The sequence below is a fragment of the Pteropus vampyrus genome, unplaced genomic scaffold (assembly GCF_000151845.1).
Source record: "Pteropus vampyrus isolate Shadow unplaced genomic scaffold, Pvam_2.0 Scaffold177, whole genome shotgun sequence".
Taxonomy (NCBI): Eukaryota; Metazoa; Chordata; class Mammalia; order Chiroptera; family Pteropodidae; genus Pteropus; species Pteropus vampyrus.
This window is the reverse complement of record NW_011888958.1, coordinates 1,724,158-1,751,419: the sequence shown is the minus strand read 5'-3', so window position 1 is coordinate 1,751,419 and position 27,262 is coordinate 1,724,158. Positions and strand designations below refer to the sequence as shown.

Below are 27,262 nucleotides of genomic sequence, written 5' to 3'. Positions count from 1 at the left end.
GCCTTTTGGCTTGAGTTGGGCAGTTAATTTATATGAAATCCTCATGAAATATATAGAAATACAAAAAATTGTAAAATGCCTTACCATATAAAGAATTTCATTTGTTACTTCATTCTGGTTCAGTTTCCTTCCTTTTGTTCTAGAACCGTTGTAGTCATCTTCTGTCTGGTCTCCCTGCCTCTTAACTATCTCATCCCAATCCATCTTGTTTGCCACTAGCAGAATAGTTTTTCTAACGTACTATTTCTTCTGTTTGTCCTTTGCTCATAAGTCATTAGTAGTACTTCATTACCCATATGATAAAATTCAGATTCCTTAGCACGGCATGCAAAATCCTCTACACTCTGGCCCTAGCCTAATCTCGAGCCTTCTTTCTTACTTCTACCCTACCAAAACACTATGTTCTGTTCCCATTTGAAATACTCTTCCTGGAACACTTTCTCATCTTAATTCCTTTCATGCTATTCCTTTTTCTCAGAAAATCCTCTTTGACTTATTTATAATATTAGAATTTTTATTCATCCTTCATTATTCTGTACAGTATTTACCACTTTCATCAGCCTTTTCTTTTTATACCTGATGAGGAAAGAGCACTCTCTTTTTTGGCCTCCCAAATTACTCTAGGGCAGTTCGTTTGTTTCATTTGTATGGCATTTTTGCTACTCTGGGAGATTTTTTGGTACATGTCTTATCTTTTGGATTGATTGTAACTATAATTAAGAATCATATTTTTGGGCTGTCTTTGTAGCCCATAGAGTATCTGGTATATAGTAAATGTGCCATATGTATTTTTTGACTGAATGAATGATCAACTGCAGATGCCTTCAAATGAAATGACAGAATTTTTCTAATGAAATTCATTGATGTAAAACTGAAAAAGTGGAAACTTCTGGAAATTGTTCTTTTTCTGGATAGTTTGTGTTTTAGTGATGAGAAGGTCTTGTAATATCTGGAATTTTTCCACTTGTGATAGTGGATGATCAACCACATGTAGTAAAGATAGTGTGAAGCTTGTTGTTAATGTTTTCTTCTATCTGAACGCTACTTCATCTGTATTATGACCTGGGCATGATTCTGATTTTGTCTTATAATTTGCAACAGTATATAGCTTGCTTTACTAAGACCCATTGAATTGTCGTGAATCTAATTTAATACTACTGATTCTCAGCAGTCTTTACCTTTTAAAAAAAATTATCCCACTGTCTCTTAAGGCTTTAATAGTCATGCAGATAACTTACTTATGGCTATATTCAAAATGTTTTAAAACAGGATGTGAAAATTGAGAAGGCAGCTAATAATTATGCCCTTTGAAACTAGACGTTAAGCCTGGGGCTCCGATGCATTGTTTTTTTTTTTTTCTTTTTCTTTTTTTTTAATAACCGCTTTATTGAGATGTAATTTATATACCTTACAATTCACTTATTTATAATGTGTAATTCAATTATTTTTACAGTATTCAGTTGTGCAACCATTACACAATCAATTTTAGAACCATTTTATCATATACCAGAGTATATACCAGTTACTCCCCATTCCCCCCTGTCCCCCAAACTCTATAAGCATAAGAGTAGGACTAATAAATGAATTGAGTAAAGTTGCAGGATATAGGAGGCATATATAAAAATTAATTTTATTTTCCTACAGTAGCTAATCTTTTTATCTCTATGAATTTGACTAGTCTGGACATTTCATATAAATGACATCATACCATATGTGGCTTTTGTGACTGGTTTCTTTCATTTAACATAATGTTTTTTCTTGTTCTATGTTATAGCATTTGTCAGTACTTCATTTCTTTTTATGGCCAAATAATATTCCATTGTATAGATATGTTTATTCACCAGTTATCCAGATTATATTTATTCGCCAGTTGATGGACATTTGGGTTGTTTCTACTATTTGACCAGTATGAATAATGTTGTCATGAACATTCATGTACAAGTTTTTGTGTGGTCATATGTTTTCATTTTCTTGAGTTTATAAGTAGGAATGGAATTTCTGGGTCATATGGTAACTCTACATCTGACCTTTTGAGGAACTGTTAGACTCTTTACAAACTGATATCACTTTACATCCCTACCAGCAGTGTATGAGGGTTCTTATTTCTCCACATCCTTGCCAATATTTGTTCTTATTCATTTAAAAAAATTATCATATCCATCTTAGTGGATGTGAAGTGGTATCCCATTATGGTTTGGAATTACATTTGCCTAATAACTGTTGATATTGTACATGTTTTCGTGTGCTTATTGGCCAGTTGTGTGTCTTTCTGGAGAACTATCTATTTAGATCCTTTGCCCACTTTTAAATTGGATTATTTGTTTTTTTTATTATTGATTTGTAAAAGTTCTTCACATATTTTAGAAATGGTTCACTTATTAGATACATGATTTGCAGAAGTTTTCACATATCTATGGATTGTCTTTTTACTTTCTTGTTGGTGTCCTTTGAAGCACAAAAGCTTTCAATCTTGATGAAGTTGAATTTATCAGTTATTTCTTTTGTCGATTGTATTTTGGTATCATACCTAAGAAACCATTGCCTAATTCAAGGTCCTATACTTTCTTCTGAACTTTTGGTAGTTTAGCTATTACATTTAGGCCTTTGATCCATTTTACCTTAATTTTGTATATGGCGTGAGGTAGCGATCCAAATTCATTCTTTTGCATGTGGATATCCAGTTGTTCCCACACCATATGTTGAAAAGACTATTCTTTTTTTATTGAATAGTCTTGGATTCTTATAAAATATCAATTAATCAAAAAATAGGAAGATTTGTTTCTGGGCTCTCAATTCTATACTATTGATCTATATTTCTATCCTATGCCTGTACCTCACTATCTTGATTACTGTAGCTTTGTGGTAAGTTTTGAAATGGGAATGTGTGAGTTTTCCAGCTTTGTTTTTTTTTTCAAGATTGTTTTGGCTATTCTGGGTTCCTTGAACTTCTATAGGAATTTTAATTTGTCAATTATTGCAAAGAAGTCAGCTGGAATTTTGATAGAGATTGCATTAGTGCTCTAGATCAGTTTGGGAAGTATTGCCATCTTAATAGTATTAAGCTGACTCATGAATGTAGTATGTCTTTCAATTTATGTCTTCTTTAGTTTCTTTCAACGATGTTTTGTAGTGTTCAAAGTCTAAATTTTATACTTCATTTGTTAAAATTTATTCATAAGTATTTTATTTTTTGATGCTGTTAAAATGAAGTTATTTTCTTAATTTCATTTTCACTTTGCTCATTACTACAATAGAGAAATACAGTTAATTTTTGTATATGCATTTTATATCTTACAGCTTTACTCAACTCATTTGTTAGTTCTAATTGTGTTTCAGTGGATTACTTAAGATTTTCAGTACATAGAATCAGGTCATCTGCAAATAGAGATAGATAGTTTTACTTCTTCATTTCCAATCTGGGTATTTTATTTTCTTACCTGGCTAATAAGTCTGGTACAGTGTTGAATAGAAATGGCAAGAGTTGACATTCTTGTCTTCTTCCTGACCTTAGGGAGAAAGTATTAAGTGTGGTGTTAGCTGTGGATTTTTTCATAGATGCCCTTTGTCACATTGAGGAAGTTATCTTTTATTCTTAGTTTGTTGGATATTCTTATGAAGAGATGTTGAATTTGATACATTTGTTCTTGATTATATTCACCATATACTATAAAATAGAAATCTCAATTTAATTTTTACTCATTTACTTGGACTGGTTTGAATTTACTTTAGTACTATAAAGAAAAGATTAGCTAAAAAGTTATTAAGTAAATAAGGTCACACTGAGTATATTACCATCTAAAAAATCTTTACAAAATTTAGCTTATTTTGATATAAGCAGTTGCTTCTGCTAATTTATAGTCTAATCCTGTATGTTTATTTAGCAGTTTCAATAGGACTGTTACTTGGCTAAATTTAATTACTTGCCATACTTTTTAAAAGAAACATTTTATTGTAAACAGATTGTGACTTCCTCATTTAAACTTGATATTTCATCCCAGTAATCTACATTGGCGAGGTTGCCTGCACCAGAAACAACATTCTTTGGTGGTGATAACAAAGAATAACCTATGCTTCAAGCTAGCCTGTGGTATAATAGACTTCTCTTCCTTCTAAGCATGTGATTTTTGAAAAAGTATCCATTTATATTTACAAATTGTTTCTCATCTAGATAAAATTCTAAAGAACAGTTAGCTCTGTTAAATTTTTATTTTAATCTATGAACGAGGGCAGCGAGACAATAACTCTTATACCCCGAATATCCGTCATTGTGGCTTGACATCAGAGTTATCTGTCTGGCTTACTTTATAAGGTCTGTTCAGTCCTACCTCTATCTATAATAGTTATAAGTTAAATTAACTGCAGTTGACTGAAGAGAAAAGTCATCTAGTCTTTAACCTCTAGATGGCAGCATGAGTCTTACTATACCACTAGATTTTTCTTCTACCCAGGTCTTTTGAACTGGGTTTCTGATTTAGGTAAAAAATTCTTGTGACCTTACCAGGCTACTTGCCTGACTTTGTTGTTGCCCTGCTTGATTTTTAGCTTTTCGTTTTCCTTTTCATCTCTCTATCTTATTTCAAACAGTTCTTTTAGTAAGCAATGTATATTTTTGATGCTCAGACTCCTTTAATTTCTTTATTGTCAGAAATAACATTTTGCTTTTGATTAAGGAGAGCAGTAGATAAACATTTTCAAAGTGTGGTAATTTAATTTCATAGCTTCTATACCTGGATGTAAGAACCTCAAAATGGGTTCAGCTCTCTCATCTCAACTTTAGCTTGTTCTGTTCTTTGACTCTGCTGGTTATTGTATGATATCAGACAATGCCTTATTAAGTTAAAGCAGGAATGTTAGCTAAAATTGATGAAATAAACTTGGACTAAGTCCCTCAAGAAGAATTTAATTGTTTTAAAATAAAGTTTTCAAATATTTAGCCATTTTGAGTGATGAAATAATAGCAAAAGATGAAGTGTCAATTCAGCAACTGTTTTGAGTTCCTACTTCCTGCAAGGCTCTGTAAGGTCTATGAAGATGAATAAGACATAATTACTGCCCTTGCACAGATTAAAATCTAGTAAGAAAGGGAGATAAGACAATTAAGTAAATGATTCTTAATAGAAGGTAGAGGAGATAACCTCCATAGGAGTACAAAGAATTATGGGGATAGGGGAGAAGAGGGCAGTTACATTAGATTGCTACAGGAATGTCATCTAAGTTTAATTTCGTATGTCAAAATGGATTGATGAGTAAGGACTGCCTAGGTCTGTTTACTTGAGAAGGATTTTGAGAAGGAGTCAAGATTCAGAGAAGCCAATTAGTGTTGTCTGCTATGGACAAGAGAAAAGGATATGGTAGTGTTTGCTATTCATGGATCATTGAAAATAGGCCTTAAAGAATACGTAGGATCTTGAATGGTGGAAATGGGAAGGGACCATATTCCAGGTGGAAAAAACGCAAAGTAGAGTTTGAAAGAACTGCCGTGCTCAAGAAACCGTGTGAGTGATCTAATCTGGTCCTTAAGGATCCCAGATTATATTAGGGATCATAAGGACTAAGACTTAGGAGGGAGATAGGCGCTGGGTTGAAAAGGGCCTAGAGCTCTAGAGGGTGAGGAGTTAGACTCATAGGTAATGGGGAGCATGTGAAATGTCTGTTTAAAATATTTTAATGACTATAACATTATATGTTCATGATAGATAGCTTATAAGATGCTTTACTAAAAGAGACTTTATCACAAATCTGTTTATTGTAAAGATAAAGAAGAAAATAAAAAATAACCTAGCCTTACTACTGTTAACATTTGATGTGTTTCTTGGCCCTCCCTTTTCCCTTTATGCATGGATGTGTCCATACGTATACACGGTCATGCTTTTTAATATAACTGAGACTATAGTCTGTGCATGTAGTTTTAGCCTATACGTACTTTTTTTTGTCCATTTATTCTATCGTAAGCATTTTTCTGTCATTAAAAATTCTACAACTAAACATTTCTGAGTAGGGAAGTCACACATCTTTAGGAGGTATTAGTGCATAGGATGGGATGGAATGGTAGAGACTGGAGGCTGGAAGCTATTGTGGGAGTCCAGCAAGAAGAATTGAGGGCTTGAATGAATGGTGGCAGTGAGAATGGAAAGAAGTGTATTGACAGTAGATGTTTCAGGTATAACATTTTCAGGACTAGATAACTAACCGTCTGGATAGATCTTAGGGAGTAAACTAAAATTAAGAGTTTACCATGATGTTTTGAGCCTGGCTAGTGACAAGGAAGACAGAAGGAGAGAGATCTGCTTAAAGAAAAAAATCACCTAACTCTTTCACATAAGTAAAAGCCATTAGTATAGGTTGCTGTTATTAATAGAATGAAAACAATACTCTTGTCTAGTCACATCACCTAGGCAACAGGTAATGTTTTCAATATTTTTTTCTCAGGGACATGAATGTGTGAGGGATATCCATGACTTCAAGAATGGATTCGTAGAGTCCCTATACTGTTTAGCAGGTTGTTAAGCCTCTGAGTTGAATAAATTACGTTTGCAAAGTTTTCTTCCATAGCACTTTTTCATTTAGTTACCTGCCTGTGACTTATTCAGGAAGTTGTTGTGGCCTGTGTATGAAGTAGATGACCAAATCTTTGTTAATTACTGGGAAAAAAATTTCAGAAGTTTAAATTTAAAGTAACAGTAATTGGCCCAAAATATTTGATGTTGATGTACCTGTTAATTAGCCGTTATATTTTAATTATATCAGCATCAGGGTGAACTCCTCCTAGGGATGAAGACTGCATTTTACGTATAGTTGGAGATTTGTAGGATCTCTGATGGGAAGTGAAATATACTACCAGATATACTTCCAGAAAGGCACTATCTACTCCTACATCCTTGCTAACACCGAGCATTATCATTTTTTAAAATCATTACCAACTTGATAGGCAAAGTATTACTATCTTGTTTTTATGTTTGTTTCTTCTTATGTGAAAATGAACTCTTTTCATGTTTCTCGATCATATTTGTTGACACAGGCTGGAAATTCAAGAAAAATATAATTTTAATTATTTTATCCTGAAAAACTTAGCTAGGTAACTTGATTCAAAAGCACCTTAAAGACTGTTATAACCTACACTTCTCAAATATCAAATGAACCTTATCTTTGTTTTCTGCTATGCCATCTCATCATAGTTCTTAGCATGGGATCTCATTTATGTAATAATACAGTATAAAATCCAGAAATCTCACTTTGAAGATATCAAGATTATTCTGCATACTTAGAAATTGTCAATTTAGCCTTAAGTATTTTGTTTTTAAAAATGTATTATGCTAATGGGAAATAAAACATGCGATTATTTCTCATTTTTTTCTTGGTTAACAAATTAGGATACGCAAAGCCTCAAATTACCTTTAAGGCTTATAAGCATTTATATCTTTTATCCATTAGTCAGGTTATTTCATAAACCCAACATTGCCTCTGAAATGGTTTTACACACAAAGAGGATTTTACCATAAATGCTTGCAGTGTTTTAGTCTCGTCTGAATTTTGGAGGGGAGGGGAAGGATAGGGGAAAGCCGGCAGAGCATAAATTAATTTGGATGGGGTTGGGTTCAATGTAGCATTCTGTATAATTCTATGAAATGTATGATAGGTAAAAAGATATACATAGTGAAACAATTTAAAGTTTGACATTAGGGGAATAACCAAGTGAATTATAGTATATTTATACAGTAGAAGATAATGTAGCCATTAAAATCATACTATAAAGCATTAAAGAGCATTTCATAACAAAAATGTTCATTATATACAAGGATAATTACAAGTGAAAAAATTCAGAATACAAAATCAGCAGTTCCTCTTTTTTCTTTTTGTTCTAAGAGCATGGGCATAGACACATAACTGAAAGGAGATACACCTATATGTTTCAATGACTATCTTAAGTGATTGTTTTTTAAATTTCTGAATTGTCTAATTGTCAACAATGAATACATTCTATTCTGTTGAGTAGGAAAAAAAATTTAAAAAGTAAAGAAAAATTGTATACTATTCTAGAAACAAAATTAGTTACTTGAGAGAGCTATCTCCTAATTTCCTGTGCAGTTAAAATGTTAAATTCTTTTATGGACTATTTCTAAATAAAAATAACTAGATCCATTAACAACAATTGATCATTTTAAGCAAGTGATGAATAGCAAGGTGAAAGTTGATGATACTTCATTTTCCATCCATAGCTTGTCCTTCCAGAAGTAGAAATTTGGGAACAAAAGGAGTGATAAGCTGTTGGGTCAAGGGCAAAAGATTTAGTTGGGAAAAGCGGCATCTTTTAGTAAGCAAATGTTGGTCAAGATTTTGTCAAGCTTTATGTTTTCAGCCTTTCTTCCCCATAGTTAGAAAACTGACTCAGTATTTACTGCTCAGTAGAAGCAAAGAACCATTTAGAATATGTGCCTGACTTAAATGAAACTGCAGCTACTTGTTTGAGAAGTAAAATGAACCTAATAACATTTTTTCCTTTGGCTTGGAATATAGTTTGCTTATGACAAAGAGGAGAACCGAATAATTGGAATAGGTGTGCATAGGAGTTGAGTTTCTTTCTAGGCTTTGGGTATAAGAATGACTTTCTGCTTCTGGGGAAATAAATTGGCATCTTCTGATTTTTTTTTGTTTGTTATTTATTAGTTTAGTTTTTGATACTCAGAAGATTTCAACAAAATGAAGACTGCTTTTTGTTTTAAGTATAATGTAAGTTTCTTTTGTTTTTTGCTTTTTGCTGTTTTTTAGTTCTTTCCACTGGTTTGTGTTGGAAATATGATCTGGGAGGGCAGTGATATTGCATGGGAATTTATAGGTGATGACAAAGCACTTTGCTGTAGGAAATCTAGAAAACTAATGACTTTCGATATGTAGAAGTAGCTGTAACCATTAAGTCTAAACTAAAAGCTCTGTAAAAGCTACTAAATTTTGATATAATTGAAAAAGATTTGAGAAATATAATAGAAAAAAAGGAATGATCTTTTAAAAAGAAGAACTGTTACATTTGATTGACTCTTTTGTAGGAGGATGCATTTAAAAATTGACTGAATAATAGTGAAGAAATCCTTTGAGAGGATAGTTGAATCTGACACATTGAAATTTTGGATACCAAATGCAAAGAGAAAAAGAACTAAAATGAGACTTCAGATTCAGGATGTAAAAATATTCCATTATTCTATCATTTTTTGTTGTTTAATACACCTTAAAAAATTGAAGTATAACGTATATAAAGAAAAGTACACAGATTATAAAGTATAGTTCAGTGAATTTTTACAAAATGAATACTCTCATGTAGTAAGCATGGACCAGAACAGATCAAGAAATAGAACCTTTTCAATATACAAAGCCTTCTTGATGGCCTTTCCAGACACTCCCTGTCCTTTCCCCAAAGGCAAGCAGTATTGTGACTTATAATATCGTAAAAGAATTTTGCATGTTTTTGAAATTTATGTAAAGGGATCACAAATTATGTACTCTTGTTTCTGGCTTCTTTTGCTCAACATTTTGATTTGACATTTTCCATGTTGTTGTCTTTATCGGTCATTTATTTGTTTTCATTGCTGTATAGTATATTCCATTGTAAGAATATAACACATTTTATTTTTTTATTCTACTAATGACGGACATTTGGACTGTTTCTAGCTTTTGGTTGTTAAAATATATACTATGAACATTCTTGGTATATGTCTTTTTTTGGAAAGCATTTTTGTTGGATATATAAGAGTAGAATTGCTAGGTCATGGGGATAAATGTATGTTTAGTTTTAGTAAATACTTCCAGTTTTATGAAGCAGTGTTGTGCCAATTTGCAGGCCAGTCAGGAATTTCATTTGCTCCAAGTCTCTACAAAAGGTGTATTCTAAGTCTTTTAAATTATAATAGGTAGAGTGGTATCTCAGTATAGTTTGAATTTGCATTTCCCTAATGATTAATGAAATTGAGCACCTTTTCATATGTTTATTAGCCATTTGGTTAGCTTCTTTGTGAAGGGCTTATTTATGTCTCACCCTTTAAAATAGGATTATTAGTCTTTTTTAAATTGATTGGCAATATTGTTTATATATTCTGGTTATGCATCATTTGTCATTTACATAAATTGCAAATATCTCAATTTGTGGCTTGCCTTTTCATTTTCTTAATGTGTATGTTTTAATAAACCAAAGGTTTTTTCTCTCAAACTATATTTTTGTCAAATTTCAAATCTTTTTTAAAAAGTTTCAAGAATAGAATGATAAATGTACATATACCCTTCACCAGTTCACCAAATGATAATTTAACATTTACTTTATATATATATATATAATTTTAATTTTATTGTTTTATTCTTGAGCTATTTGAGAGCTAGCTGAAGAAACCATGATACTTCATAAATACATCAACATTATTTCTTAAGAGCAAGGACATTCTGCGTAGCTACAATACAATTAACTAACTCAAGAAATTTAACCTAATACAATTATCTGATCCATATTCAGATTTCTCCAATATGAATAAAGTTTTAAATTTTAGTATAGTTAATTTTAGCAATATTTTCTTTTTTGGTTAATGCCACCCCTGTCATTTTAATTGGGGTTATGATAATGTCAAAGCTGAAGTAACTTAGAAACACATACTAAACTACCAGTATGACTCGGGCTGACTAAATTCTTTTCTTTTCCACTATTGTACACCATGAGAATATCAGAATATCAATTTTAGTTACATAATAGAAAAAAATTGAAGTGGAGAAAGTGAAGGTATGTTTTCCTTAAGTCATTGGTTTTCCGATTTGATGTGTAAGTTTTCTGACAGCCTTGCTGAGTGATATATTTTTAAATGTGTTACCATTTGTCCTTTGAAAATCCTTGGAAAACTGCTTTGCTTGAAAAGCATCTTTAACCGTTGACTAATTTGCGTACTACATGATAAAAGAACTTGCATAATGAGCTAACAACTCTGTTGCTTCTTATAATTATTTTAGAATTAGAAAAGAAAGAATAAGGAAGATTTTAGTCTCACATTAGTAATTAAAGTTGTATCAGTTATAAAAATAAAAACAAGACAGATCTTTTTGTGTTTGTGTGAAAACCATTTTGGTTAGTGTTGTAAGAATTGCAGAGTGGATTTGGTAATATAGAATGGAAACAGCAGATCGAAGCACTGGAGAATTGTTGGAATAGAGAAAGTTGGGTGGGATGGGGAAACCACAGGCAATTATAATTATACTAGGACCATTGATTTCAGTTGGATTATTAGTGACTTAGCTAAAGTGCTGTGCTTATAGACCTTACAGTTTGACCTTGGACAGTGGATCATTTTTAGAAACAGTTAAGCCTACTAGATAAGTTTCTTTTTAAAAAATATTTCTTTTGAGGAATAGTTTTAAATATCAAAAATAATAATAATAACTTCATGGGAATTGGAGCTACATCTTGCAAAAATGAATCTGTGTCCAGCGCTGCAGCCAACTTAAAAGAAAAGCCAGCACAAAGAAGGAAATATGAAAAACAGCTTGTTTGGGCATCTTTTGATGAAGGTTTAGGAAATCACTGTAACACTATACACAATCTTTAGTGGCATACTATCTAGCATAGGTTTTCTTTTTTTCAGTTCATAGACCCTTCGTAGAAATGAATACAGTGTGACTAATGTAAAAACATGGGAGCAGTGACTTTAAGTCCCTATTTCATGCATCCAAAACATGTCCACTGAGAGATTAGTATAATGTTGGTATCACTGTGGACATCTTGGGAGGTTTGTTTTTAAGAAGAGATCCTTAAAGACATCAGATCCAAGAGCAAGTACCTGGATATTTTATTTATATGTATATATATGCACATTTATTTTACATTCACGTTATATACTTACTTTTTTGACTTAGTGCATTTCAAACATCTTTCAATTCCCATGAAAACAAGAAAATCATCAATTTTATGGCTGTGCAGAATACCATTATATGATTATGTATAGTGCATTTTATTAACGATCTCTAAGTGGACATTTAGGTTGTTTCCAGTGTTTTGCTAAAGTAAATCATGCTGCCTCATGCATCTTTTGCTCTAGATCAAAGTGAATGGCACATTAAAAGTTTTTTATATATATTGCTGTTGTTACCTTCAGAAAATTTGTCCAAATTATATTTCTAAGAACAGTAAATGGAAGTACTTGTATCCCTACATGTTAGCCAACCCTAAATAATGTTAAACTTTTTAATACTTGCCCATTTTATAGGTGAAAAATCATGTTTTAATATTTTTATCTTGTATTTCTTTGATTGCTAATAAAGTTATGTTTCCTGGCCACTTGTTTGTCCCCCTTTCATGAATCTCCTGGTATATTCCTTGTCTACTTTTCTATTGGTTCATCTTCCAGTAGTTAAAGGTGAGGAAACTGAGGTCTAAAGAAATAAAGTGACTTTCCCAGGGTCACCCAGCAATTTAGTGACAGAATTGGTCATCATAGTGTGTTTGAGCTGGAGGGGAATCTTTAGAGTTCATCGAGTCCCAACCCTCTCATGTTATAGAAGCAGAAACAGAGTCCTAAAGATATTAAGAGACTTGCCTAAGGACAGCTACACAGTTCATTAGTGACAGAACCAGGAATCATGTCTCATGAAGAGGGAAAGGCAAGTAACATTTTAAAGCCTGCCATGTTTCTTACATGTGTTTTCTTATTTAATTCTCACTACTGTTCTACTATTCCCATTTGAATAGATGAGGAAACTGAGGTTCAGAGAGCTTCAGTGATTTAGCCAGAGTCATACACCGGGTTATCTGCAAAACTGGGACTAGAATCCAAGTCTCCTGATTCTTAATCTGGGGAGGAGGAAGGGTATCATTGCTTCTGAGAATAATAGCGGTAGATATGTTGTTTCTTGGCTTCACTCAAATATTCATTTGATAAAATATAATTTTTTCTCTTGGGAACTTGTAGGTAATACTGTGCCTCTGTTTAATAGCTCTTGTTTAATACTGACACCAATCTGACAGTTATGAACTTAAGGAACTTTTCATTATAAGCAAAAGCAGATCAGAGATCATGTCTTATACTTATGGGGGAATAGAATTGAAATCCATGAGCTAGAAATGACCTAAGTTTTTTATGGTAGTGTTGTCTGAGTTGAAACTCTCAGTATTTCCTTAGAACTGTTTTTATTCTATAGAGAGTAAAATCTTAATATATAAAATGAAAATGACATTTGGGTTCTCTGAAGTGTAAAATGGACCTTAAATCATCAAGGGCTCAAATAGGAACAAAATCAAAACCATGTCAATTGCATCCTCCATATCTCTGAAAAATCCTGTTAATCTTCATTTCTCCACAGAGCTCAGAATTTCAAAATTATATTAGAGCTAATTTGGTTGCAGTTTCATCCTATAGAGATCAACAAAGATTCATGTTGACTCATGTATAACTTTGTTGACACTCTTGTTTTGGTTCAGTTATGTAGAAATTAAGTGGTGAAGTCTTTGGCATTTCTACTTTCCAGAGAGATCTTATAAGTGTATGGATTTATGTTTTTTAAACCTGCTAGTTCATCAGAAGAATTGGGGAAAATGGAAGAATTCAACATGCTGATAGAATCTTCTTTTTTTACTTCACAGAGGACTTTATAAGCATAGAGAATAGAGAGGCTGACAATTAACACATTCTAGTCTTCAATGGTGGTGATCTCTTAATCCTTATTATTTAAGAAATAGATGTTATTTCTTATCTTTGGTATTGTTTTGATTTGCTATATTGGAACAAGAATTGTACATTAATTAGCACTTATAGATTCTGATAAAGGCTGGGATTTTTGTTTTGGTTTGCCTTTTTGTTTTTTCTCCCCTCCTATAGCTTTTGTGACTGAATGAATGTAAAAAACAAGAGTGGGGTAGTTGAGAGCAGTAGCATTGCTAAAGCCATACCACTTTTAAGCACATGCAGAGATGGTCCATAAGAGTGTGGACCATTAACTTAGACCACTGTCGAAAAACAAATATCACCAGAAGTAATTCTTATTCTAGTACATAACAGTCCTTTAAAATATCCTTTGGAATGTTGAAAAGAGATCAAATGAAACCTTCAGAATGGTTATTTATTGGGGAAGAAAAAACCTCCAATTTCATTCGTCCATTGTAGCTCCACTTTCTCATTTTAATGCTCCATCCACAGTGGCGGTGGTAAAGATGTCCTACACCTACTGCGATGGCAGTGCGAAAGGGGACATCACCTTTCCATTTATTGCTTGTTGCAGTTTGGCCTGTTTTCAGACAGAATTGCTCTGTGGGTGCTTCTAGTGGAGAGCAAAGGAAATAAAGTAGCAGCAAGAAATCAGCATTTACACGTGACCTGTGAATTGGCTAATTTTAACATGCAGTTAGTTAAGAAATGATTACAGTTTGAGGAGTCATGACCTCAACTTTTCATCAGCTCCATTGGATTGTGCCTCAGTTTGGAAATGAAGGAGATATGCGGGAAGTTTTAATTGTACCTGTGTGATTTATCCCTAGTCAGCTCTTTAATTTCTTCTGGCTGTCTGAGGTTTCCGACATGCTGTAAATTTCCCCAACTTTTTCATTATCTGCAATTTCTTTATGACTCGTGAATCGGAGTGGAGAGAGAGTGTGGATTTACAGCAGAGATAAACATGTCCATAAAGTCTGTATCTGTGTCAGTAATTGTACTGCTGTCAGTGACTGTCCTGTTTTACAGGTCTCTCTTGGGAGAGGAACAGGCTTCACCACCAGCAGCACTGAAGAGCTTGCTTTGATTTGCATTAACTTGCTGGGAGATTAGGTAGGAATGGTGGAATAGGAATTGAAACTGGACCTTGGCCTCTCTTGTTTGTTTGTTTAAGGTCAAATGACTTTGTTTTGGATAACTATTGAAAATAAAACATGGACAGTGTTCATTTCCTAAGTGAAAATGCAACTTATATTGATATAGTAGATGTGAAAAATCTTTTCTAACTTCATTTTATACAATACCTTTAAAATGACTTTCCTTTCTGTCATTGTTGATCATTAAATTTGGGGGTTTTTTCATCTTTCCGTTTTCTTAGAATCGAAACAGGATTTCTCTTTCAGAACATTCTTTCCTCCTCGAGAGTGGGACCAGCTAGTTTTGGTGATGACTATATCAACTATTAACGGCTCTTTCCTGACTGCTAGAAGTAGTGCACCATTAGAAAGGAAGTCTTTAAAACAGAGCGAAATTCTTAATATTCTTGTCTTTAAAGATCCTTTAGGATTTCTCTAGTGTTTTGTTTCCTTACAGCAATTATGAAAAGAACTGAAGTTAAGAGATGCCCTTTTAAAATAGGTGGAGAAGCAAACAAACATACTTTTCTTCTAGTACATTTGATATGTGAACAGATCCCTCAAGAACCAACACTGTCCTTGCTTACCCTGAACCTTCTGCTAGGTAGTTTAAAAGAGTAGTAGGTGGCAGTACAGTATAACAAAGAGAGGATAAGATGCATGATAAATCTCAAACTTTAGTCAGCATACAAGTCCATGTAATATGGAGAGTTATCTAGTTGATTTCTCCTTACTTTTAACTTCTCTTCTTCTGCTTGCATTCTTTTTGCCATCTTTCTACCATTAGATGGGAGAGAGAAGATTAAAGGAGATGATATGATACAAAATTGTGTGGCTCCTTTCCAGAAGCTATGATGAACAGTAGGGTTAGAGAAAATTATGGCTAAAATGAAATTTAAAATGACCTATGGTTTTAATTCTTTCTCTCTCATATTGCCATAACAGGATTTCTTCTTAACACGGGATAAACTACTTTCTTTGAGAGAAATAAGCTATACAGGCCTCTTCATTTGTCAGTTGGTCCTTGCCCTCCTGATGTTTCAGAAATCAAGCACCTTACCCCTAAATACTTAAGAACTTATCTCCTAAGAATAAGGAAAGTTTACTATATAATCATAATGCTATTATTACACCTATGAAAAATTAGCAATAATTGCAAAATATCTAATATCCTTCTACATTCAAAATGTTTCTAAAAATCTTGTGTAGATTTTTTTTTAAACCAAGATCCTATCAAGGTTCAGGCAGGCATTGCAAATGTCAAGGCATTAATAGGAGAACATTTAGTACTAAATTAGAAAGACACTTTTTCACTCATTTTCTTCTTTCTCATCATGCCAAACAGTGTTCTTTATGGTAAGTAGCTTGTGAAGTTACACTGTTACCTAATTCTAGTTTGGGAAAACTTCCATATGGCTTACTAGGTCCAATTTAACAAACATACACAGTAACCTTAAAAAAATCAACCAAATAAAATCTCAAGTCATCCTCTTAACTTGGTGCTTTAATTCCCTATTTTGTTTTATGAACTTAAAAATTGTTTTTTTTAATGAATACCATTTTGCAAGTGGTTGACGTCATTTTTTTTTTTTCTTTCATCTTTTATCTATTTTATGCAGTCCGATTGTGAGCACAGTAAGTTTGGACAAAGTTAAGGAGTTTTACCTCTATGTCCGCTCAATTAGTCAAAAATGAGTGAGATATCTAGCAAGGTCTGACTGTTAGGTTGAAAGGCTTGCTATTACTAAGACTATCTGTCTCCTCCCAGAAAAGAGTTTTATTGGTAGGGAAAATATAATATTCTAGCTTTGCAGGGGAAGCATTTTTTCTCCTGGTTGGAAGGAAAATAGTTTGTGGTTGTTGGCTTCTGTTTTTGCTGCTGTCAACTGTCAAGTTTAGTAAAAACAAGGGTTTAATTAGCCAACAATCTTAGTGTTGGAGAATAGTGACATTAACAAAGAAAAGTAACACAGTAAAAATTATTTAAATATAAATTTGTGTACCTGCTATTATCTGAAATAGCTGCACAGCAGGAATTGATAACTTCATATTAAAGGGTTAACATAGGTGCGTAGGAGAATGATTCGGTAACATCTCTACAGATTGAGAAAAGACAGGTAGTTTCTTTTTCTCACTCTCCTTAATCAGACTGAGAGTGGAATCCAAGAGTAGCCAGGCTGGAAACTAAAGGGAGGGCTGGAGTATTGATCTCTTCACTACTTGTAGAAGGGAAAATTCTTGGGTGAAGATACTCATGAGTATTTGACTTTTTAAGATCCCAGACTTATTTGGAGCTGTAGGTTAAAAATAATTTTATTTCAAGTTATCAAGTAAATGAAAATGAATATCAATAATAAGTCAGGAAAAAAGCTTCTCCACTAATTAAAGAAGAGTTAGGTCTTCTTTTCTTTCGATAGTTAATTATGAAAACATTTTAAATGCCCAGTGAGCCTGCCACTCCCCAATCCCTGCGCTGGCACAAGCGTGTGCGCGTGCGCTCGCGCGCTCTCTCTCTCTCTCTCTCTCTCTCTCTCTCTCTCTCTCTCTCTCTCTCTCTGCTTTGGAGGGGGGTGCTAGCCCACCTAGCTTGACTCCCTCCCCCCTCCACACTAACACACACACACACACACACACACACATTTTTTTTTTCTTCCTTGAATTATTTGGAAGTAAATTTCAGACATAAGGCACTTTACCCCTGAATACTTCAGAAATCATCTCCTAAGTATAGTATAGGGAAAGTTTCCTACATAATAATAATGCTATTATTCCATCTAAGAAAAATTAACAATAATTGCAAAATATCTAATATTTATCTACATTCAAAATTTCTCAATTGATTCTAAATATCTTATGTAGGCTTTTTTAAAAACCAGGATCCTATCAATGTTCAGGCTGGCATTGTAAATGTCAAGACATTAATAGGAGAACATTTAGTACTAAATTCTGTACAGCAGTTCTTTTAATAAATATTTACCAGGTTTTTCTTATGCTAAATATATATATTTACTCAAATGACTATCATTTTCCCTTAGAGTATTGAGTTTCAAATTCTCTCTCTGCAACAAACCTACTTTATCAAGCTTCTTTAATCCATTCCTGGTATTCTCTCCTTCTAACCAAATTAGCTGGAGAATCGATCTTTTCTCCAATAACTACTCTGCTCTGCAGTCAGAGAAATATTTTTGAAATGCAGATTGGCACATGGCCTCATTCCCTACTTAAAACCCATCAATGACTTCCCATTGCTTTTAGGATAAAATCAAAAACCTTTAACTTGATCTTCCAGCTCTGCATGATCTGGCCTTTCTCACGCCATGCATTCTTCTCCAGTGTGGGTCCTACAGATCCCTAAAGAAGAAAAAGTGAGGTAAAGAATTGGAACACCTCTTGAAAGGGTTGAAACTCGAAGTAGGACCCGATGGCTAATGTTGGCATATGGGAGGAAGACACTTCAGACTAGGAAGTAATTTTTGTGCGGATTGGTTACAGTGTGGTTGGAAAAGGGAGGAGCTAGATTATGCAAAGCCTGAAGGATGAGGCTGAGGAATCATTTTCAAAAGCCTGATAGCAGTCTCCAGAGAGAATTGAAGGTGAAGTGATGGGTTAGAGAGACTACCTAGGGAGCTGTTACAGTCCAAGAATGTAGTGAGTGCCTATACTGGATAGGGCAGTGTGAATGCAAAGGAGGGGACAGTCGAGAGATATTTTGGGAGGAAAATATAAATTGTAACAGACTAGAGACATACAAGAGTCAAAATGATTTCAAGATTTCAAGATTTTAAGCCCCTGTAACTAGGAGAATACAGTTTAGTGTAGAAGTAGATTATGCATTATAAAATCTCAGTTCTGTTTGCTAAAGTATTGTTAAGGCATCTTTGAAATGAATAACTTAAACTATTATCAGGGTTTTAGGCTAAAAGATTGTTGATATCAGATCTATTAGTTAGAATGAGTTCAACTACCTATAAGAAATCCAAAATAATTGTGGCTTACACAAGATAGAATTTCCTTTTTCCCCCTGCAAAAAGGAAGGCTGGAGATAGACAGGCCCGGGCTGGTAGGGCAGCTCCACACTGTCATCAAGGACTAAGCCCTCTTTCTTTCCATTCTACTTTCTTAGTGCACGGCTTTCATCCTAAAGGATCTCTCATTGTCCAAGATGACTGCTGGAGCTCTAGCCATCAAGCCTGAGTTAAGGGCCAGCAGAAGGTGGGAAGGGAGAAGGGCAAAAAGGGAGTCCCACAAAACTGACTCCTTTCCCCTTAAGCAGCCTTTAGGAATTTATGTAGTAGTCATCTGGACCAACCTAGCTGCAAAAGAATAATCTTTTATTCTGGGCTGTAATTTTGCTTGCTAAAAATTGGGGTTCCATTGATAAGGAGGAAAGGGAAAATGGGTATTGGGATAAGTAACCAACATTCTCTGCCATAGGGAACAAGAGCCCTGTGCAAGAACATTGATTGGTCAGTAGAAGTAGAAGAATGTGAGGTGATGGGTATGTTGAGAAAGCTCAGATTAGTGGTTTTAGAGGTTCATGTATGGATATTAATCTGTGAATTGGACTTCATTCTTATAAATTGATTATCTTGTGTGAACTCTACGGTTTAGCACAATAAAATTTGCTAGTTAAAAATAGTTTAAAAACTATAATGTTCTTTATTATAATATTAATATAACTATATGTTATATAATTAATAAGCTATTTTTATATAATGGCTTTATTGCTAGTTTTTAGAAATCTAACTCCTAAAGATACTTTTCTACAAAATACATGGAAATAGGTAGATTCATATAGAAGCATTTTTTGAAACCTTACCTCAAAATGCCAAATAAATCTATCAGGTTTATAGTGCTTAAAATGGTAAAAATCAGCATTTTACTCCTAATATGTAAAGACGAACCCCTACAAAGTAACACTTTATCTACTGCAGAATATGCATGATTTTTGCCCTACTGATATGGTGACTGAATTCTCATCCCCTCAATAGGATCAATATTAAGCCAGCATTCTTTACCTCCTCGATCCATATTAAACCTGTCTTGGAAAGAGTCCGTTTATTGGATAATATAGCTACACCGAAGCTCTATGACAATATCTTTTGCTGCCTCATTAACTCTGGAGCATTAGAACAAGATAAAAATGCCCTTAAAGCCTCTTATCTGATGTCTGGTGTAACCTGCTGAAAGCAGGAGTGCCATTAGTTTATGTTAGAAATCAAATGGCCCTCTCCAGCACAGGAAGTACTGATTAATCCTGAAGTGTCCCTGGAGGACTCTACAGCTGTCAGAGGGGTGGTGACTGTCCCTCACCAAAAGGGAAATCTGGGCTAGAGGTCTCAGTGGGGCGTTGCTTTAAGAACCTGCACGTGGCTGCCCCAGCTGTTCTGCTTTGCCTAATGAATTGTTTTACAAGAAGAGGCTGGGTATTGTCATCACAAACCGCCTGCCCTAGGGACTGGAGCAGGCCAAATAATAAGTAATGTTAGTGATGGTAATTGAAATGTGATGGCTCTCCTGGGATATTTACAGCCCTAGAGCTGGCGGCACTTGTGGATTGTCTTGTCCTCCCAAGGCCCTGTCTGAAGTGTGCCTTTTTATTTTTCTCAGTTTCTGTCATGTGACTTTTTCTCTCTCCTCCCCACTATAGATATTCATTGAGAGAAGCAGTTTTAGGAACATTATAGTAGCTTTAATCAGAAAAGGAATGGCTTTGACTTTTTCTTTTAAATTATCAACACTGCAACAGTAAGAAGAGCCACCATCGCATCTTCTTAGTCTCTTAGGATGGCATTGCAGAGATCTCTCTAGGTTTTTCAAGAAACATTGTAAATGTAATACAAGTAATACAAGCTCTTGATTTAAAAAATTTTTAAATAGTATGGAAGGCTATAACATGAAAAGTAAAAACCTCACCCGCTGAACTGATTAGAGGTAACCGCCACCAACACTTACTTCATGAACACTTCCAGACATTTTCTATGCATAATCAAGTTTATATCTGTTACCACATACAGATGAAATCATAATATACGTACTGTTTTGTGACTTGTTTTTCCACCCCATGGTGTATCTTGGAGTCTTTCCACAGCAGTACATGTAGGTTTGCCTCATTTCCCAGTTGCTACACAGAATTCCCCTGAATGTACCAATTCTAGACTTGTAGATGGTTTGACTTAGACCTTATGAGTGAATCCTTATTATACCAACTGGTTCCACTCACTGATCTGTGTTCTATGGTTCAACCTATGATTTGACGTGAGTGATTTTCTTTCTTTAAGAATGTTGCCTTTCATCCCAGGACTGTTTTAAAATAGAAAATACTGAAGGTGAAACTTTGGGGGGGATGGTGTGAGTTTTGTCATAGACCATCAGCTGTATATATGTGTAGTGACATGCACCCTGCTGTGTTTTAAATTTTTTGCTTAGTTAAATGAGGGGTGTTCTGTCCCAGATAGGTGTGAGGGAAAACAAGTAGCCTTTATCGGATGTTAAAGGCATTGATTGGAGGCTTCCTCCAAAGTCGAATGAGTGTTTTCTCCCCTAATTTTCTTCTTCAGAGGCTCCAGGAATCAAGTTATGAAAGCATTAATGGTCGTGGGAAATCATTTGTCAGCACGTGGAAATGAGGACTTAGGTTTCTTGTGTAACAGCTTGGCTAACAAAGCAAGTTTGTGTCTCACGAACTTTAGGGGCCTTGCTGCGAGTGGCAGTGTGATGAATGAAGCAAAGCAATTTTCCAGGAGCATTTCAGGTCAGTGATGGGAGAAATCAGTTGTCTTCTTAGGCAAACAGAAACCTAATTTTAGTTGCATCTGTCTTCAATAGAATATATGTAAACTGAGTGGTAGAAATTTTCACTGCTATCAAAAATAGGAACATTGTATGTCTTTTTAAATTCAAGGCTCTTTAGACACATTTTCTCCACCCTTCAAAGTTCTGGTTTGCCTAAATATTATTGAAGAGAGGTCATACTAATAAATTGTGAAATGCCAACTAGTTTTGTTTCAAGTTTCTTATAGGATGTTTTTCCTCTCCTTATTGTTAGGCATTTGAATTGCTGTACAATGCGTAATAATTGGAGGTTATTATTAATAACAATTATTGTTAATACCTGATTTGCTTTTTGTCTAAGCCTTCAGTAGATTTGTGTATAGAGATTTCAGGGACTCTTGTGGGCTATCGGAGGTCCTCCAGACCTGTGCTGTTCAAAACAGTAGTCACTAGATGCATGTGGCTCTTTAAAGTTAAATTAAAATTTTAATTCCTCAATTGTACTAGCAAATGCTCAGTAGCCACATGTGGCTAGTAGCTACTCTGTTGGACAACACAGACATAGAACATTCCCATAGGACAGCACTAAGTTAGGGGTTTCCCTAAGCCATCAGAAGATTGTGCATTCATCCACATATGGACCTGTAATTAAGTTGTAAGGGAGGCACAGTAACCTTACATCATAATTTGGCCACATGGCGGTGTAGCAGCCTCTCTGGGTTTACCCTGTTAAGCCTGTAAGTGGCAACAAAAGGGTAAGAAAGTAGCCACCATCAAACATCTCTGGCCTAGGGCCCCCCCAAATTTGAAGAAATCCATTATAGACCTGCTCCGAATTGAAGGCCTTTTGTGGCTGTATCCTGATTTTCTATTCTACTTCCTTCAATTTATGAATGAGTCCCTTCTACCTCTTCTCTTCCATTTATTCTTTCCCAAAGTAGATTTGAAATCTACTTTGGTACTTATTTTAACATCTTACTCTACCAACAGTTCACATCTATATCTTAGAATTTAGATATTTATCGTAATAAATAAACATTTATTTTTGGCCTACTATGAAAAGCAATGTGCTAAACCCTGGATGTCAAAAATACATAAACTTTCAAGGCATTTGTAATCTGATTAGGGTGACAAGGCAAATGTGTAAAAAGATTATAGTACAAGGGAGCATGTGTACTAAATGCCACTTGAGTACCATAGGAGTTCAGAAATGAGAGATCATAGTGGGCTGGGGATGGATGGGTAGAGTCTAAAAAGGTGGTATTTAACCTGGAATGAAAGAAAGAAATCTAACATACCATCATTGGCAAATTAGTTTCCTCCTCGTGGTAAGAGTCCATGTAGCAGTTACTATTTGATTAACTTACACAAATCCCTTTTTTCTCATACCCATTTTCTGTGCTGACAGCCTAGTTTGCTAGTACAGTAAAAGGCATAATTCGTTTGAATATTCGTCCACATATGGACCAATAATTAAGTTGTTAGGGAGGCACAGTAACCTTACATGGTAATTTGGCCACCTGGCCGTGTTGCAGCCTCTCTGGGTTTTACTCTGTTAAGCCTGTAAGTGGCAACAAAAAGATAAGAAAGTAGCCACCATCAAACCTAAGGTGAATTTGACCTGCACCTTGACAATGATGTGGATTATTTCCGTTTTCTATGCCGAATGGATTTACTACTGAGAGTCTCAAACACCTTAATTTTTAAAATATATTCATTTCTTTTAGTCTTCTACATGCTAAATGTTACCTTATGACATGCAGTGATGATTTCTGAATTTTCATTAGGCACAGCTCATTGTTGAAGCACTGAAGCAGTTGGTTCCTGTTGCAACTAATTCCTATTTAAATAAACAAACGAGAACTTTAAAAAAAGATTAGCCAGAGCAGTTTTTAAAATTCACAGCAGCACTGACATATATCAGTTCTGACTTGGCAGACTTTGACCCAAGGCTGTGCGGTATTTTATTACCCCCAGGCACATAAGGACACATACTTATAGCACCACTTTTGTAGTAGATATTTTTATAACTCTACAAAATGATTAGACTGATATAGAGCAATTCTCTAAATTCATAGGTATTAAAATATTCTGGCAGCTGTCTCCTTTTTGCCTTTAAGTTGTGCTATCATGATGAGATAAGACTACACACTAGGCCCGATCAGTACGTGAATGAAGTGAGGCATGGTATGCTCTCGTTATTGACAAGGGTCTTTGTCGTTATAAATAGGAGAAATCTAAGAGGAGAGGTTCTCATTATAGTAATTCCAATTCAATTCTGTGATCTTGTTCTTCAGAAACCTCTTTACTATGAAACACATACTGTGTAATCAGATGGGAAGGAAGTTATGGCATAAAAATGCCTCTGAGTTCTAGCTGAAACAACTTAGCTTGTGCTCAAAAACATATAATATCTTTATCTGGGAGTTTGAAGTATCGATTAGAGTTTAGAGAGTGTAGGAGAATCTGGGTAGAAGAAACCTACTGGTAGATTGCTATTAGGGTACAGTGACATGGGATACATACTCATTTGTTCTCAAAATAGACCTCTAGCAACCCCTGGACTCTAGGTCATAGTCCTCAAGGGGGAACTGAGAGTCTGAAAGGTTCTCATGTTATGATCTCAACAACTCTCTGACCTCTTTTCCCCTAAGTACTTCCTATGTCCTTCCAAGTATCTCAGAGTCTTTTAACTGGAAACAATTTACAGTTGAAAGATTGGGCTTTTGCTGAGAAATGTGAAACTTTAAATGGCAAGTGATTATTGGTGAAACTATTTTGGAAAACAAGCAGTATCTACTAAGGCTGATCATACGTATACCCTGTTACCCAATAATTTTAGTGCTAGATATATGCCCTAGAAACAGAAATGCAAAATTTGTATACCAAAAGATGCATACAAAAATATCCGGAACAGCACTATTTATAATAGACCTAAACTAGAAACAATCCAAAAGTTCAATGATGGTAGAATGAATAAATAAATTATGATATATTCATACAATATAATATCTAACCATGAAAATGAACACCTATTGCTATGTGCAATAACATGTGAATGAGTCTCAGAAACATAACCTGACCTAAATGAAGCAAGACACAAAAGTATATAATATACAGTATCATTTATATAAAGTTCAAAACAAGCAGAGCTAATCTATAGTGATATAAATAAAAATAGTGGTTGCATTGGGGGTATGGTGGTGGCTGGGTGGGAGCATGAGGAGGGAGGCTTCTGGAATGCTGATAATGGTTATATAGATATATATTGGTTGTTACACAGATGTGTTCGTTTTATGAAATTCCTCACGTGCATACTTATGATCTCTACATTTTTCTGCGTGTATGTTATAGTTTAAAAACTTAACTAGATAAAATATTTTTAAAGGCAAATAGTGACTGAGATAGAAATTGAGACTAATTCACTCTGAAGTCAAATCGTCAATCTGTCCTTTCTGGTTTGATATGGGAAGCACATGAAAGAAGGTTATCAAGCATTAGTAGTTTTCCAGCCAGTCTGGAAAGAGGATATTGTAGAGGAAGAGAACGAACCCCCCAGATTTCAAAATATTGCTTAGAGCAAACCTATTTAAAATGGATAAAAATAATAGGAATTGTTTTCTGGGGTATTTTTGTCGTGAGTAGCTGTGAATGTGTATAATTTTTTGTGCCTTAAAAGTTTGCTTTTAACATAAATACCTTTAGTATTAAAAATTTTGTGCCCAGAGTCATTAAATGAGGTATCACTGTAATAAAGAAAGAATGGTAGTGGCTGTGATTCAGTAGATGGCAGTATTCCCTTTGAAGTTTTTTGTTAAAATGTGGGTACTTGGGGGTAACTCTTAGCAACTTTTTTCAGTAGGAGTGATAAAGGGTCACATACTGGGACAAGTGGACCAGAAAGAACATTTTAATGTTTTTGCCTATTTGTTGTTTCATGTATTGCTATATTGAAAACAACAACAACAAAGTTTAGAGTCACAAATTAGAGGACATATTTTTCCACATAAAACCCTAGAATGATAGCTTTCAAGAGGAAGTGTGTTTAATGTGGTATTGCTTTAAGTGGATGTTAGTGGACAGAATATTCAGAAAGGTTTTGGCCATGTCTTTTTTTTTTTCTTTTCTGTTTTGAATTTAGGAATATTTGTATATCAAGATTGAGATAATGACTAATTACTTTGGACAAAGATGTTATCAAAATTTATTGATGAGGTTAGGATGTGCTTGAGCAAAAATTAAAAGAAAAATTAAAACGATTGACCAGTCTATTTTTATTGGTTATTTTAATACAAATGAAATAATATTTGAATAGTTTTTCTTTCTTCAAATTGACATTTTCTTAAAATGGTAGTGCTTGATGAAAACACTGGGGTTTAAGAAATCTTGTGGCATATAATGGTTTTAGTTGTAAGGAATTTGACATGGATTAGAGCAATATTTCAGGGAAGTCAAGAATTATCAACCAAAGGACTTTAAAAATGCCTGTCATGCAGAATGGAAGGCCAATGATCAAACTAGTCAGTTGACGTCAAAAGGACTACATTCGAATCCTGACTTTGCTCATTATTAACTATTGATCGTAGGCAAATCACTTAACCTACCCAAGTTTTCTTTTTCTCATATGTTAAATATAGGTGACAAATAACTGCTTTGCCTTCCCCTTCCATGTAGCTTGTTAAGTGCATCAAGTGGATGCATTGTCTTTAAGAGTAGCGTGTTGATGTTAATGGACTCGACAGATGGACTCTAGTTGTTTGTATATTGTTCAGTTTACTTTTTGTTTTCTACCTGTAGGCATCGTGTGCCTGAGAAACATTGATAAGCATATCTTCAACAGCCATTATTAATGAGTATACCTACTAATAGGTACTGTGCTAAGTGGTTTAAATGCATAGTTCCCAAAGCCTCACAACTGTACTAAGTTGGACCACTGACCCCATTTTATTCTTCACAAAGGTCTGGGCTAGCCCAAGAGCTGTGAATCTAATTCAGGCTGTCTGACTCCACAGCAGTTGCTTACGGGATATTTTGCCTGCCATGATATGCTTTCTTTTTGACTTTTCCCAGCTGGTTTTATAGAAGCCAGGACCACTAAACTGTTTTTATGTATTGGACAGTTCATATAAGGACATTAGGCCTTATAAGAAAATTGCACGATGTTTTGCTTTGGAGTTATTAACAGAATCCTAATGCATGCAGTTATTAATTTGGGAGTAGGAATAGTCAGTGCTCCTGTGTTTGAACTCTTGAGCCTCTGTTTCATCTTCAGCTTTAAGTACATACAAATCGTTTATTGATTATTCAAACTCAAGGAGGGGAACAGTAACATTAACCTGATCTAAAGAGTGATAATATTTGGTTCGAAGATGTATTGATTTTCTTTGCAGACACCTCTCCCAATTATATTTTATTTTAATATTACAACTGGTTTGCCTTTTTCATTTTTGTAGATTTGTGTGTGTGTGCATGCGTGTGTGTCCACACATGTGCTCACATGAGCTTCAGGGGGTTTCCCATTTATTGTAATTATAATAGTCATTGACATTTTGCATAGAGATGGCATTTTCTGGAAAATACATTTAAAACTGATAATATACTAAGAACTAAATATATTTTTGCTGTTTCTATCAGGTAGAAACAAATAAATATATATGAAAATTTTTTTGATAAATATGTTCTCTTTCA

General features: G+C 34.4%; 1 protein-coding gene across 5 annotated transcripts in view; it reads left to right on the top strand.

The window, feature by feature from the left end:
* LIN52 (lin-52 DREAM MuvB core complex component) overlaps positions 1–27,262 on the top strand; it is a 75,460-nt gene that overhangs the window by 15,033 nt on the left and 33,165 nt on the right. The window contains exon 6 of one of the 5 annotated variants that reach the window (XM_011370880.2): positions 14,694–14,777. The exons of 3 other annotated variants lie outside the window; for them this stretch is intronic. In XM_011370880.2, coding sequence (XP_011369182.1) covers positions 14,694–14,737 — 44 coding nt within the window. In that variant the 3' untranslated portion in view covers positions 14,738–14,777. Of the gene's footprint in view, positions 1–8,664; positions 8,685–14,693; positions 14,778–27,262 lie in introns of those variants that run through there. One more of the 5 variants, XM_023537020.1, reaches the window with a different exon arrangement.